We start from the raw sequence: 14575 nt of genomic DNA, 5'->3' as shown, positions 1-14575 counted from the left end.
TTCCGCAGTGAATGCATCCATCAAAGAACAGCTTACCATCAGGCACAGTGAGGATGATGGCAACAGCATGTCCATTGCCAACTCATGTGCAGACACTGGTTACAATGCATCTTCCACAGACCAGCTGTGAGGAGACCAGGACTGCACTTTCTCTGTGTGTTCTCTTTGTGTTTCTGATCTGCCCTTATACCCTTTGAAGTATACCACTCTTTTGCCCACAGACACTGCCATAAATTCCACTGCAGCATTTATCTACAATTTACAAGGCAACAGTATGCCCCCTGTTGATCACTTTGATACTAGTTCGATTTCTCTGACTGATCCTTTCCTATTTTTGACTGCTACTACCATTTCTCCACTGACAATCTCCACCTTACACTCTACTTATCAGTTTGACCCCATTTATCATGTCTTAAAGTACAAACCTGTAGCAAGGAAGGTGAGGCCAGTACTGACATGGATGCCAGTGGAATTCCAGGTAGAATGTCAGGAGACTGAAGACCTGCATGTCTTACCTACTCATCCCCCTCCATTTGTTCCAGGTTCCAGGTTGACTCAGGAAAGAGCTGATGAGCTCAATCTGGACCCAGCAGGGTTCCTTTGGCCTACAGAATTAGACCTGGTGTGATGGTTGGTCAGGGAGCAAGAGGATGCCTTTGCTTTGGATGCTTCAGAAAGAGGGACCTTTTGAGAGGACATGTTCCCACCTCTGAAGATACCTACACTAGCCCACAAGCCTTGGGTTGAGCAAAATATTCCCCATTCCTCCTGCTGTTTTCTGTGAAGTTGTTAACATCATCAAAGAAAAGATTTCTGCAGGGGTTTATGAACCATCTACTTCATTCTATCATTCAAAATGGTTCTGCATAGTCAAGAAGGATGGAAAATCTCTGTGCCTCATCCATGACTTACAACCTCTAAATGCCATTTCTATTCAGGACTCAGCTGTTCCCCCCTTTGTTGATTTGATTGCTGAGCCTTCACTTGCCATTTGGTCTATGGAATTTTAGATATTATGGTTGGATATGATCCTCGCACCATACATGACAATTACCATGACCTCACTACCTTCCAAACTCCTATCAGTACCCTTTGACTCACCAAGCTTCCCATGGGCTACACAAATGCTGTCCAGATTTTCCATGGAGATGTCAGTTGGATTTTGAAGGACGAAATTCTGGAAGTCACCATTCCATTTATTGATGACTGTCCTATCAAAGGCCCCAAATCCTGCTACCAAAATCCAGATGGCACCTATGAAACAATTCCACAGAATTCTGGGATTAGGCACTTCATCTGGGAGCCCCTGCAGAACATCAACTGAGTCTTGCACCATCTATGTCATGCAGGAGCCACCATGTTGGCAAAGAAATGCATCATCACTGAGCCATCCATCATAGTGGTTGGGCACAAGGTGTCATTTAAGGGCAGAATTCCAGATGAAACTAAAGTCCAAAAGATTAAAGATTGGCCTTACTGCACAAATGTTACTGAAGTACATGGATTTTTAGGTCTCTGCTCATACTGCTGGATCTTCATCAAAGACTTCACCAAACATGCCCATCCTCTCATTGAGCTGACCAAGAAGGATGTCCCCTTCAAATTCCATGATGAACATAGGGAAGCAACGGAGTACCTCCACTGGGCAATTGTCTAATCCCCTGCATTGTGAACTATCAACTATAGTTCCAAAAGGAAAGTCATCTTAGCAGTCAACTCTTCTAACATTGCTGTTGGGTACCTCCTCATGCTGGAGGGGGAAGATGGAAAATGCTACCCTGCTAGGTTTGGCTTGATAACCCTCAATGATTGCAAATGCCACTACAGCCAAGCTAAGCTCAAGTTATTTGGACTTTTCTGTGCCCTGCATGACATCTGGCTTCATATCTTTGGCATGTTGGAATTCAGCTGTTGAGGTGGATGTGCAGTACATCAAAGGGATGATTAAGAATCCTGACTTACAGCCTAATGTGACCTTAAACCATTGGATCACTGGAATTCTTCTATTTGACTTCAAGCTTGTACATGTTCCAGCACACAAGCATACAGTGCTGGACAGACTTTTGTGGAGGCCAAGAGCAGAAGAAGATGAGGAGGGAGATGAGGACTATGAGGATTGGATAGATGAGAGTGGGGCCTTCGCTGTTGAGCTCTTGCATCATAGGGAAGCACATTTTGAGTCTCAACCTTACCCCTTGGAGATTCTGAGCATTGTGTCAGACTCATCTCTTGCCCTGTCACAGAGTCTAGGTATCTTTACTGCTGAAGAATTGATGCCAGGAAACTTTGAGACCAAAATTCCAAGGTCAGAGAAAGTGAAGCAGAGAGAGGAGAGGATGAGAGTGGTGAAGGAGTTTTTGGAGATGAAGAAAATGCAAGAAGGGTTGGAAGGGGCAGAATTGGAAAGCCTAGTGCATCTTGCAACTCAGTATTTCATGAAAGGAAGGGAACTGTGGAGGAAGGATCCCCAGGGATGGCATCAGCTAGTGGTACCCCCACACAAATGCCTTGGGATTCTCCACCAGGCCCACAATGACTTGGGGCACAAGGGTATCTTCTTGACCTGCATGTGTTTGCTGACTCGCTTTTGATGGCCCATGCTAGAGCAGGATGTCTGTTGGTATGTTAAATCATGCCACAAGTGCCAGATCTGCCATTTGGATCGCATTCATATTCTGCCAGTCATTGCCATTCCCCAACCCCTATTCTACAAGGCATATATGGACACATTCTTAATGCTGAGGTCAAATGGCTTTCACTACACCACCCAAGCCTGCTGTTCACTCACCAGTTACCCTGAATGGGCTATGCTTTGTGCAGAGACAGGCAAGTCCATTGGAAAGTTCATCTTCGAACAGATTTTGTGCTGTTGGGGTGCTGTTGTGGAGATTGTCACAGATAATGGGGGACCATACATCCTTGCTCTCAACTGGCTCTCCAAGACCTTTGGAATTCATCACATATGCATCTCCCCTTATAATTCACAGGCTAATGAAGTTGTCAAATGGTGGCATTTTGATGTAAGAGAGGTGCTGGTAAGAAGCTGTAGTGGGGAAGTGTCAAGGTGGTCAGAAGTTGCCCCTGCAGTATTTTGGGCAGAGAGGGTTACAGTCCACAAGGCAACCAGGTTTTCTCCATTCTATATGGCTCATGGTGTTGAACCCAGACTCCCTTTTGATCTAGTTGAAGCAACATTTTTAGCCCCTTTTGAAGCAGAATTTTACTCAACCATAGATCTCATTGCTCACCATGCTTTCCAACTCCAAAAACACCTGGAGGACCTTGCTTGCATCCACAATCTGGTCCTAAAATCCTGCTTCACATCAGCCAAGGATTTCCTCAATCATTTTGTGCATTCTATCAAAGACTTTAACTTTGAACAGGGTCACTCATCCTTGTTTGGAATTCCCACATTGAACTAGAACTCAACCAGAAAACCAAACTGTGCTACCTGGGACCAATGATCATCGTCTGATGCACTAAAGGCAGCTCATACATACTTGTGGAATCAGATGGTGCTGTCTTGAAATTCCACTTCACTGCCTTTCACCTATACCCCTATTTCCCACAGAATAATGCTCATATTGAAGTCACCCAGCTGACTGGCACTTCCACACAAGACCTGGATTGCCTTGAAGATGATTTGTTCCCAGACCCTATGCTCACTGGCATCCCTTTGGATGAGTCAGGTGAGTAGTCCATCCTTCTCTTTACCTCCTTTCTTTTCTTTCTCTATTCTTTCTTTTATTGATACCCGTTTCATCTCATATATAAAATCTGCACTGCTCACAAGAAACAGTCAAAAAAAAAAATTGCACAACACTTCTTCCTTTAGAAGTCTTTTTTCCCTTCCCTTACTGTTGTACTAATACCAATGCATGAAAGACTCTTACAATTTCAGAACATACCAGTACAAAAAATTCTGCAGACACAAGTACACCATTTATAGGTCCTGGAGTTCATCCTTCAACCTTCACAACTCCTCCCACCTAGCCCATGCACTCTCAATCCAATGTGTTACCTGCCTCACCAACATCTCCAGCAGCCAGTAGACCTGCTCCAGCTCGAATTCCTCATCCTTGGCTCTCGCCTCAAGCACTTGCAGATGCTCAATGAAGTTTGCTGTTGACCACTCATTTGGGTTTATGACCTCTGGAGTTTCTGCAACTAATGGAGTGTCACTCTGGACTGGCACTTTGACATCTCCAGATTCATTTAGTAAGCTGGTCACAGTTGCAAAAAATGGTTTGAACTTGACTTGCAGTTCTTTGCTGGGGGGTGACAGTTGAGGCTTGTTGACAAGGGGTGAAGAGGCTTTGAATGATGGCCTGGGCTTGGGAGTAGCCCTGCAGAAGAAGAGACAGGGGGTTGGCAAAGGATCATGAGGGGAAAGAGTCAGTTCTGGGGAAGGCAAGTGTGTGGGGGTTGGATCAGGTTGTCATTTTTGAGGCAGAATTCTCAGTGTGAGCTTCTTGGAAGGTCCAGTGTAGGGAATAAGTACTCCCTACTAAGGAAATTTAATTATCTTATCTACTGTATTTTTGCTTTAATTTACATTAGTGATACTTAGCCTACCTGTGTGGCGCATTTTTGGTAGCTTAGTCAGCAATTTTTGCGCACTAGTGTAGGTCCACAGTACACAATTAGAAAAGGAGGAACCAGACTGTGAGACAGTGACAAGTGAAGACTGTGAATGAAAGACTGTGACAAGCCCTCATTGAGGCACTCCCAGACAACCTCCAGACACTGTTACTCACTCATTTCCCCACTTCATTCCTTTTGCCCAACTCCAATCCACTCCCTTGTCACTTTTCACTGATCCAAGCACAGAGTCCCTCTGGGTCAAACCTGACCCTTTTCTATCCATCCCTAGGAGTCCCTAGCTTCACTAAATGCCTGACTTACACCAGTTGCAGGTCCCATGGGGGCCACCATTGGGGTCATAGTTGATTTGACTCATTTGTGAGATGGCCCTGCTGCTCCAATGGTGCCAGAGTTCTTTCACTGAAGGTGATGTTAACTTGTTCCCTTGTGGAATTAAACCTGTATGGTACTCACCTTTCTCCCTACTCCATGAGTGCACTTGCACTTGCACTTCACATTCCTGCACTGTTTGCAGGACCACTCCAGCTCCCAAACACACACAAGGTCCACCTGAGCACATGCCTTGCAAGGCTCATAGTCTCCAGCCACATGAGGTCCCTTTGTGGAAGGAGCAGGCTCACCTTCACCCTCATTCTCATCGTCATCAACATTGTCAGCAAGCTCATCCTCCTTGTTGGTGGCCTGCAGAATTTTCATTGAAGTCAGCACTTGCACTTGGGGATGTCAAGGATGTCAGACATACCTTCTCCTTCCCTTTTCCCTTGCTCACATTACCAGGGCCCACCCTAGTCACACACATAGCTCCTCTCAATGACCCCCCTGCTTTGGTATCACCTCACCCTCCCTCTGCCTGACCCCAAGTATGTGCCATGGGCTCCTGGGCCAGCCTCTTTGCCTCTAGTTGTGCCCTTTCTTTGACCCTCTCCTGGTAGTCCTCAAAGAGATCCTTGACATCAAACCACCTTTGGCCCTTGGGTTGTTGAAGGTCTGTTATTGCAATGGCTCCTGTGACCATGATATCATCCTTGAATGCCAACTGCTTGGACAATTCCATGAGATAGTGGCCATCAAGGTCAGGCACAATGATCTTGTGTTCATCTATGTACTTTCACCATGAGTACATGGCAGCCTGTGGAGTTTCTGTCATATCCCTCACATGCCCATATGACTGTTTGCTTACCCAGGTCACATTGTCACACACCAAAGGTGTTTGGTGAGGTGGACATGGATACAGCTGATGAACAGAGATGAAGACCATAGCCCTCATGTGAAGACGGACAGCCAGAAATGTTGGCAGTCATCCCTCACACAAGAACAAGTCATCAGTGCCAGAGAACAAGAAGGGGAGCAAGTTAAGTGCTGGCTAAAATTCTTAAGCACCCATGTATGGCATTCCAGTTTTGAACATATCTCCACCATTTCTGCAGATACAGAGACCATTCCCACACTCGCTTGTAGTGCTCAGCCATGCAATCTTACCTTCCAAAATTGGAAAGGATTTGCACACTCCACATGTTTCTACAGCGCTCCCTCCAAAAGATGCTCATTTCACTAAATTCTTCTGATATGGCTGCCTCTACATCAATCATTTTGCTTTCCCCCTTTGCTAGGGACCATGGCTACATATATCTACCAGGAGTTCCTACCAGCTTCCATCCTGAAGCATCCTGGTACATCCCACCCTTGTCTGTGCCCTCTCAGCCCATCCAGCTTGGACAGCATGTTCTTTTTGTCAGTATAACCTCTAGGAGGACATTCTTTGGTCACCTCAGGTCTGTCATTCACTTGGAAAGGTCTTATGTGGTTGTTCCAGTCTCTCCAGTCCAAGAAGCATATGGATCCTTCCTCCCTGCTCCCTGCAATGTCTTCAAACCAGTCTTGTCCATTATTCTTCCAAGATTGTGACAGCTACAGTATAATCTACTGTTCTCCACTCTCCCTGATCACATCCATGATGAGTATGATGCACATCTTGCCTCCTTGTTGCAAGATACAGCAGAAGACACTCCCCATTCATCCTCTCTTCCAACAGGGCCTCGTTCATGAAGTTTTTATTTGCTTCACTGAGAGGATGGTTTGGGGGGGGAAGGTTGCAATCCCCTATGCTACTCTCACCCCACAGACCCCCAAAGCTTGACCCCTGTTGACATCTGACTCACCCTGTCCACTTTTGGATGTACTATATCGGCATCAGATCAGTGCTGCCTCTCTGTCATCCCACCTTGGCCCAGAAGTGATCTCTTTGAGATGTGACATGCACAGCCTCCCCCTAATGTGATTCCAGTGTGCTTTCCCAGTTCCTGACATCACTTGACTCATACTTTGATGTTCTGACTGTCTTTGACTCACCTGTTGCCAATACTTACCAATCTTTTGACTTTGCTTACTGATTCTTTGCTTTTTGGCTTGCTAATCCTTACCAATGCTTACCAATGCTTTCCAAGACAATTACCCATTGCTTGCATTCCTTACTCATTGGTTACCAGTCACTTACTAAGTGTTTGCACCTTGTTTTCCAAGGGCAACACCCCTGTACTGTATATAAATCACTGTACTTAAATAGCAAAAAAGAAGGACATCAGAGAGCCCCTCTTGCTTGCATTTTATCATCACTCAGTAATTCATTCAGCAGCTTTGATAGTTGAGACTTTATTAAGGGTCTAACTATTGTCTACTTTGCTTATCCTTGTCTATCATCAATATACTCCACTGCAAGCCCTCCCTGAGCTCAGTGCAGCTTAGGACATTGAATTAAGTCATCATCCATCCTTCTGTAGGCTGACAGCAGTCTACCCTATTGCATTCTCTCGCATGCCTGCTCCTTCTTCATCAGGAGCACCCCCAACCCTCAGCACTCATCTTTGAGTGTTGTAGCTCACAAAAACCCACCCAAAGAACAGGTTCTACCATCTAGGTACTGCATAGGCACACCACCACTTGCTCTTTTTGTCTTTTGTGTTGGTTTTGGTTGGTTTTCACCACTGAACCACACTTTGACTCACAGCAGTTAGTTACTGCCTATCCAATCAACTTAATAATGACTGACCAAAGGCAGACCATAGGAAGGCCACTGGAGAATGATTTGATGATTGAATTCATCAGTAAGAGGCATAGAGTGACCTAGTTGACATGTATGAACTTCAGTGTTGTCTTTTGATGTGGATAATGGGATGGAAGAATGGTCTAGGGGTATGCAATCAGATTGATAACTGAGTAAACAGCATACACTGTGCTTATCTTTAATGAATGTGCATACACAATTTTATTATATCTTCATCTACACTTGTATTATAGATTGATTGTTTGCCTCATGTCAAATGTTTGACTTTCATGTTGACAGTTGCATTGCACTGTCTTTGCAAATACTACTACCAATACTGATGTAATTCTAATTCTAATGCTACACTGTCTAATGCTAAAGTGGTCAGCTGCAAGCAAAGATGGTTAATAGAATTCCAAGTTTCAAGAAGTGACACGCAACTTACCTGTAGGTGGTGGAAAGAGGGAAAAGGTGTTTGTGAGAATAGTCATCGTTGATATACTGGACACAACTCATGATCACATGCTTGTGTTAAGTGCATGTTAGGTCTTTGCTTAAGTGGCTACCATGTGATCATGAGTTGCATTCAGTATATCAACAATGACTTTTCTCATGAACACCTTTTCCCTCTTTCCACCACCTACAGGCAAGTTGCCCATCACCTCTTAACACTTGGCATTCTATTAACCATCTTCACTCGCAGCCCACCACTTTAGTGTTAGACATGATAGTATTAGAATTAGAGTTATGTTGATATTGATAGTAGTAGTCTTTGCAATTAGAATTAGAATTAGATCAATATTGATAGTAGTCTGTGATGATGGTACTTCAAAAGATTGCTATCAATGGTAGTTCATACTGTGGCTATCATTGATTTAAACATTCTACATGAGCTGAACAATTATAATACAAGTGTAGATGAAGATATAATAAAGTTGCATATGCTTGAGACAATGGCTTGGAAGCAATGATATGAAGCACATTCCATAAAGATAAGCACAGTGTATGCTGCTTATTCAGTTATCGATCTGACTACATACCCCTAGACCATTCTTCCATCCTGTTGTCCACATCAAAAGACACTATCTTTTGTCGTATTGTCCAGGACAATAGCAGTTCTGCTTGCTGAGCTTAGCCCCCCCCCCCTCAAATAGCAGCAATCATTGCCTTGTATTGCTTCGCTAGTACTTCCCCCCTCACTCCATTTACTGCTCACTAGTCACTTCCAGCTCTTACAACAACACCACTGCTATCAATGGAACCAAATGTTGAAACCACCCCCACTCTCCTCAATGACAAAGCTTTCACCTTTCTTGAAAGGTTCATGTGTGATGATCTCCCTGACACCTTGCTTCTATTCAATGTCAAAATCGAGCTTGCCATTGTGGGCATCACCTTCAAAGTGGAGGAATGGATAGACCTGATCAATATCATCATATTGAATCCAAAGGGCATAGGGATAAATGCCATCAAGGCTGTGTGGGAGCTCACACAAACTAAGGTAGTCCCAGTAGTTCCCTTGTTGGAAGATGCTGCTGCATGGCAGTTGGTTTTGTGTTGGGCAAGTCATGATAGCCTCTCCTTTGCCAATTTCTTGACAGAGATGGAGAAATTTGGCAACAGGTACCAGTTTGACAAGTGGAAGCCCACCTTTGACCAAGTATTTGAAGCATCTTGGGAGGGTACTGCTGTTGAGGTTGTTAGGGCAGCCATGGCTGAGCATGGCATTGTTGAGCCCTCTTGTAAGTAAATCTTTAAATCCTCACAATTTACTGACATATCCTCCAGGTGCATGCGATGCCCCCCCTGCTCAGGCTTCTTCCTCCCATAAGTAAACTTCTCAAAGCAATTTCATAAACCAATTCATTCTGTATCTTGCAGACGACATTCCCAGTGTCATCCTCTCCCCCCCAAGCTCCTTCATCACAGACTTGTAAGCCAATGTTCACCTTCAGTTTTGGATCCCTTGCTAACTACTCGATCAGGCAAAAGCTCACACAGATCCCACCACTCTCTATGCCCAGCAAAGCATCCAAGAATGAGCAAGTCCACTTCCCAATATCTGGATATTTCTGTGTGGGAGGACAAAGAGGACAAAGAGGAAGATGAACTAGACAATGAAGCAAACTGTTGTCCAAGAGTGACCAAGATAGCTCCATCAGGGAATGCAAATTTAACTCAACAGTTTGAAAGCCTTTTTCACTGCTATGGTGGTGAGGGGAGTGCAGAAGGGTCAAGGGCAAAGGTGCATCAGCAGGGCTCAGTTTGCAATGTTGAAGATCATATGGAGGTGGGTATGAATCAGACTCAGCCAAGAGTATTCAAGGTCATGCTGCCCTCTGGTACATCGTGTCTCCTCTTCACTCCTTTGCTTGGGAACTTACCTGGTCTCCATTAGCTCATTCTGCAGGATTTGTCCTCCAGCACTTCAAGCTGGAAGGCCTGAAATGCAAGACTGTCTGTTCAGTCCCTCACCACATTTATGTGGAAGCTCCCAGCATGCAAGATGTCTGACTCAGGCTTCCCCCTTCACACACCAATCTTGTCCCACAGATTGTACCAGTGTAGGAATAGGTAAAAGATATACCTAGAATTAGTAATTAGTCAGTAATGGGCAAGTGTTTGCAATTGACCCCAGAGGGAGATCCTGTTTTGGAGAAATGAAGTATAGTAAAAGTGTAAAAATTGCGAACTAAAAGGAAAACTTAGCTCTGGGCTGCTGCCTGCTATACTAAACCTATTGCCAGTCCTCCTGGCCCTTTGGGTACTCCACAAAGTAATAATTTTAACCTCAAAAACTCACTGAAATGTGAGATGAAATCACCCTGCTACTGAGGACCTCTGACATGAACTGCTTTTTTGGTAAACTGAACTTGTGTGAACCTTGGTCACTCTCCTTGCACAAATGTCCTTGTCTCTGCATCTGCTTCCCCCAACTTCACCATGGACCCTTGACCTTGCCACACACTTGAACATGACCCTTCTTTCCCAAGACTTGCTCCCAATTTTGCAGAAAAAACCCTCTCAGTCCTCAAAACCTCTTGCTCTTGAACACATCCCTTTCTGCCTACAAAACACCACCTGGCCTCTTGAACACATACCCTGCCTCTCAAACACTCCCCTCAAAACCCAAACCTTGAACCAAATGACAACAGAGATAAACTCCAGGCAAATGAACAAATGAGTGACAAATCAAGTGCAGGGTGAGTCAATGACTGCTCTTTGAGGCACAGTCTCTGTGCAAAATGGTAACATGGTGTGACACAGTGCCATAGCTAGTACAGAAGACATTTTCCCTTTACAAGGCAGTTCGAAGACATATATGTACCTAAGAGCTCTTGCTCAGTCATGTATTTACCATCCTTATATGCATATGTGCTCCTGGCTCCTGCTCATCCTTAAGATGACCTAGCACATAAAAAAAAGTGAAAGAAAACTGAAACTACATGTTGGGGTGAGTAGAATCGCCTGAAGGGTAGCATGACTTGGTTGAGCAATGTCACACAAGGTAAAATTCATATTAAAGAAAATTATATATCAATATGCTCACCAGGACCTTCACTTCATCCATCTGTCCCATTCACATTTTGACAGCCTCAACTCTCTGCACATGTGTGCACTTGATTTCTCATACCCCATCTGGTACTTTGTCTGGTGGCTGAAGCCCTTGTGCTAAGTGTTGCTGAGCAACCTCAAGTTGCCCATCTTCATTCACCACTTTTTTGACCCTAGAAACAAAGTATCCTGACATAGTATAAGCTCAAAGTAAAATAAAACCTCTCACCTTAGTTCCATAGATCCTTGAGCCTCCTTCAGAGATAGGTCTTCAACCCTGACAGGTGCAGGTGCTAATTTCATTTGATCTTGGTTGTTGGCCTTCAACCTTGCGGTCGGGTGGACACAGTCTTGATGCTAGGTACTGATGAATGGCTTTGAGCCATCCATCCCCATCAATTTCCTTTTCCTTTGCACTAACATACCTGTACTTCACAGTATAAATTGTTCAAATCAAAACTAAAAAGGGCACCTTGGCTTCAAATTGGCCCCTTCCTGAGTTTCATCATTAGCTCTTTGCACTCTACTCACAAACCCATACCATATTCATTTCCTTCGGATATCAGCAACTGTGCATTGACTTCACTATATACCTTAGACCTGTAGGTTTGTAAGTCTGGAGTCATAAACATAAAATATGAAAACAAGCCCTCAGGCTTGGTGTGTGAACTCCTGTTGCTTGGTGCATGTCTCTTCGTGCTGAGAATGGGTACTACTGTGTTGTCATCACTTGGCACTCCATTCAAACTTCATAGGGCTTTGAACTTTCTAGAGTAAGGTAGTCATAAGTAAAAATCCTCGGAGTAAATGTGAAACCTAGAGCTTTTGAGCTCATCTAGTATGCTCCCAATGCCCCCCATACATCATAGTTCCCTTTCTACTGTTGAAGATCATTGTCATAGTTTGAACAGTGTTCTGTGTACTTTTATCTCTGTATGTCTGTGTGTCCCTTGCTCATAGTCTGTTGTGGACTCTTGTATGGTGATTGCTGTTCATTGTAGGTATCCATCTTTGCTAGAGTAATGGAGGTGTGAGTAGCATATCCTGAAATAAATGCAGAACCTTGAGCTATTAAGCTTGTTATTTGTCTCCACCCTGCCTCATATCCATTGTATGGCCACTCTCGCATCACATGGCCTTCAATCCACATCGAGCATTGTCACCATCACTGCCACCCATGTTGGTGGCATTGTTGTCCTTGTCACCCTTGCTAGTGTTGTTGTTGCTCTTGTGGCCATCACTGTCACTGCTCATTTGTAGTTTGCTGTAGGTCCTTGAACTGCAACTGTGCAGATGTAGGTCATACTTCATCTCATATATCCAGTTTCCCTAGAGCAGGATAGCTGTAAGTAAAAAATTTCAAAATCAAAGCAAACCTGTGAGCCATTGAGCTCTCCATCTGCACTCTTTGCACCCCATTTCTGTCAAGTGGTGCATCTGATCTCACTTGGCCATCAATCTGTGCTAAGTCTAGTTGTTGTTGTCATTGTTGTTGTAACTGTTGCTGTCACTGGATTTAAGCCCTTGGCTTGTGCTGAACACACATCCCATTCATAATAATACTGCTGTATTGTGTCATGTAGCTTTTCCTTGACAGTCCATTGGATTTCTGCATAGACCTTCATAGGTCCTTGCATCGCAGCAGGAGTTGCTCAAGTGAGCCCATGCACCTGGTTAGGCCATATGAGACAGTCAGTGGAGGCTGACAATCAGCCATTGGTGATGGGCCAGCAGAGGTTGAGCCCATGTATGGCTTGTGCATGTGTGTTACATGAGAGCCATGAACCTATTGTCACCTTGTAGTATGGGAAAGCCCAACTGATGAGTGTCACCATGTAGTACAGCTGAGCCTGAGAGGAAATGTTGTCATGAGGAATGGTGCAGCTGTGGTTTGAATTGTCATTGTCAGTTACAAGCAGGCTGGGGAGTAAGTGTCATCATGGACTATGGGAGAGCCCAGTAAATGTGTGTCACCATAGCATACAGCTGAGCCCAAGAGTAGGAGTCATTATGCAGAATGGCTGGGCAGAGGTTAGAATTGTCATCATGGGGTACAAGCCAGCTGTGGGATTAGGGTGTAGCCACTGCAATATGAGTAGTCCCAGGTAAGCCCAGAGTTGGGTGTCCCCAGAAGGTATGGATGGGCTCAGCCCCTGAGTTCACCCCAGGCAACACTGTCATGCAAGCCAGCCCAACACCAATGCCATGCTAGCCATCCTGGCAACACTGCCATGTGGGCCAGCCCACCACCAATGCCATGCAGGCCATCCTGGGATGAATGCCATGTGAGCCAGGCCAACACCAATGCAATATGAACAGGCCCAATACCAATGCCATGCAGGCTGGCACAACACCAATGCCATGCTGGCTGTCCTGGCATCGATGCCACATGGGCAGACCCAATACCAATGCCATTCAAGGCATCCCAGCACCAATGCAATGTGAGCCAGGCCAACACCAACCCAGGACTAATGCCATGGAAGCCATCCCAGCCAGCACTGATTTAATGTGAACTGGCACAATGCTAATGCCATGGAAGCCATGCTGGCACCAATGCCACATGCTCTGGCACATCACCACTGCCATGGGGCCATCATGGAAGCTGTCCTGGCACTGATGTATTGTGAGCCAGCACTGGCACCAGGTCCATGTGTTCCAGCACATCCCCAATGCCATGGGGCCATCATGCAGGCCATCCTGGCACCATTGTAATGTGTTCCAGCACAACACCAATGCCATGGAAGCTGTCCTGGAACCTATGCCATGTGTTCCAGCACATCCCCAATACCATGAGGCCATCATGCAGGCTGTCACAGCACCATTGTAATGAGTTCTGGCACATCCCCAATGCCATGAGGCCATCAGTCAAGCTGTCCTGGCACCAATGCCATGAACACCATCCTGGTGCCAATGCCATGGAGGCCTGCCCAGAAATTATACCATGCCATGCCTGACCTGCCTGACCTCCTGGGAGCAGGTCCACAGTATGTATGTACTGGTACCAGTACCATGCTGGAGATGCATGTATTATCACAATGGTGGCTCTGGTAATGACCAGAAGACTAGCCAACTACCCAGTACATTTAAACTGTGAATTCAATGCCTTATGGCCTCCAGCAAGCCAGAACAATACCGTGAAAGTCACCATCATGCTATACAGCAAAAACAATTGAGTTATGCTGGCCAGTCATCATTCAATCATCTAGGTGAACCATGACTCCATTGGCCCTTAGTGCTTGTAACACCACAGCCTTGGTACAGACATCACCATACCAGATTGGTTTTCCAGTATCTGAATCATACAGTAACAACTACCAGTAGTGGTAGCTACTTCTTCCTGGAGATCACATTTTGACAATATAGAGTATACTGCTG

At 45.1% G+C, this 14575-nt stretch overlaps 3 protein-coding genes across 3 annotated transcripts; 1 reads left to right on the top strand and 2 right to left on the bottom strand.

Moving 5' to 3' along the window:
- Window positions 1-3973: 3973 nt before the first annotated feature.
- On the bottom strand, window positions 3974-5659 carry F5J12DRAFT_898791 (uncharacterized protein; the record flags this gene model as incomplete). Its single annotated transcript, XM_051748131.1, has 4 exons — window positions 3974-4401; window positions 5226-5286; window positions 5348-5390; window positions 5445-5659. 4 exons carry the CDS (start codon window positions 5657-5659, stop codon window positions 3974-3976), a joined length of 747 nt encoding a protein of 248 aa, XP_051594456.1.
- A 3241-nt stretch (window positions 5660-8900) lies between these two features.
- Window positions 8901-9754, top strand: F5J12DRAFT_787257 (uncharacterized protein; the record flags this gene model as incomplete). Its single annotated transcript, XM_051743610.1, has 3 exons — window positions 8901-9387; window positions 9527-9578; window positions 9631-9754. 3 exons carry the CDS (start codon window positions 8901-8903, stop codon window positions 9752-9754), a joined length of 663 nt encoding a protein of 220 aa, XP_051594455.1.
- A 779-nt stretch (window positions 9755-10533) lies between these two features.
- Window positions 10534-14117, bottom strand: F5J12DRAFT_787256 (uncharacterized protein; the record flags this gene model as incomplete). Its single annotated transcript, XM_051743609.1, has 16 exons — window positions 10534-10712; window positions 10747-10780; window positions 11004-11053; window positions 11092-11113; window positions 11196-11216; window positions 11280-11373; window positions 11430-11528; window positions 11566-11625; window positions 11732-11800; window positions 12333-12529; window positions 12577-12621; window positions 12745-12830; window positions 12987-13084; window positions 13399-13698; window positions 13778-13956; window positions 13989-14117. The coding sequence occupies 16 exons, from the start codon at window positions 14115-14117 to the stop codon at window positions 10534-10536; spliced, it is 1662 nt and encodes a 553-aa protein (XP_051594454.1).
- Between the last annotated feature and the right edge of the window lie 458 nt (window positions 14118-14575).

The sequence above is a fragment of the Pisolithus orientalis genome (genome assembly GCF_024613125.1).
Source record: "Pisolithus orientalis strain OTSU chromosome Unknown F5J12scaffold_96, whole genome shotgun sequence".
Lineage (NCBI taxonomy): Eukaryota > Fungi > Basidiomycota > Agaricomycetes > Boletales > Pisolithaceae > Pisolithus > Pisolithus orientalis.
The sequence above is the reverse complement of the archived record's forward strand: the minus strand, read 5'-3'. Positions and strand labels throughout refer to the sequence as shown.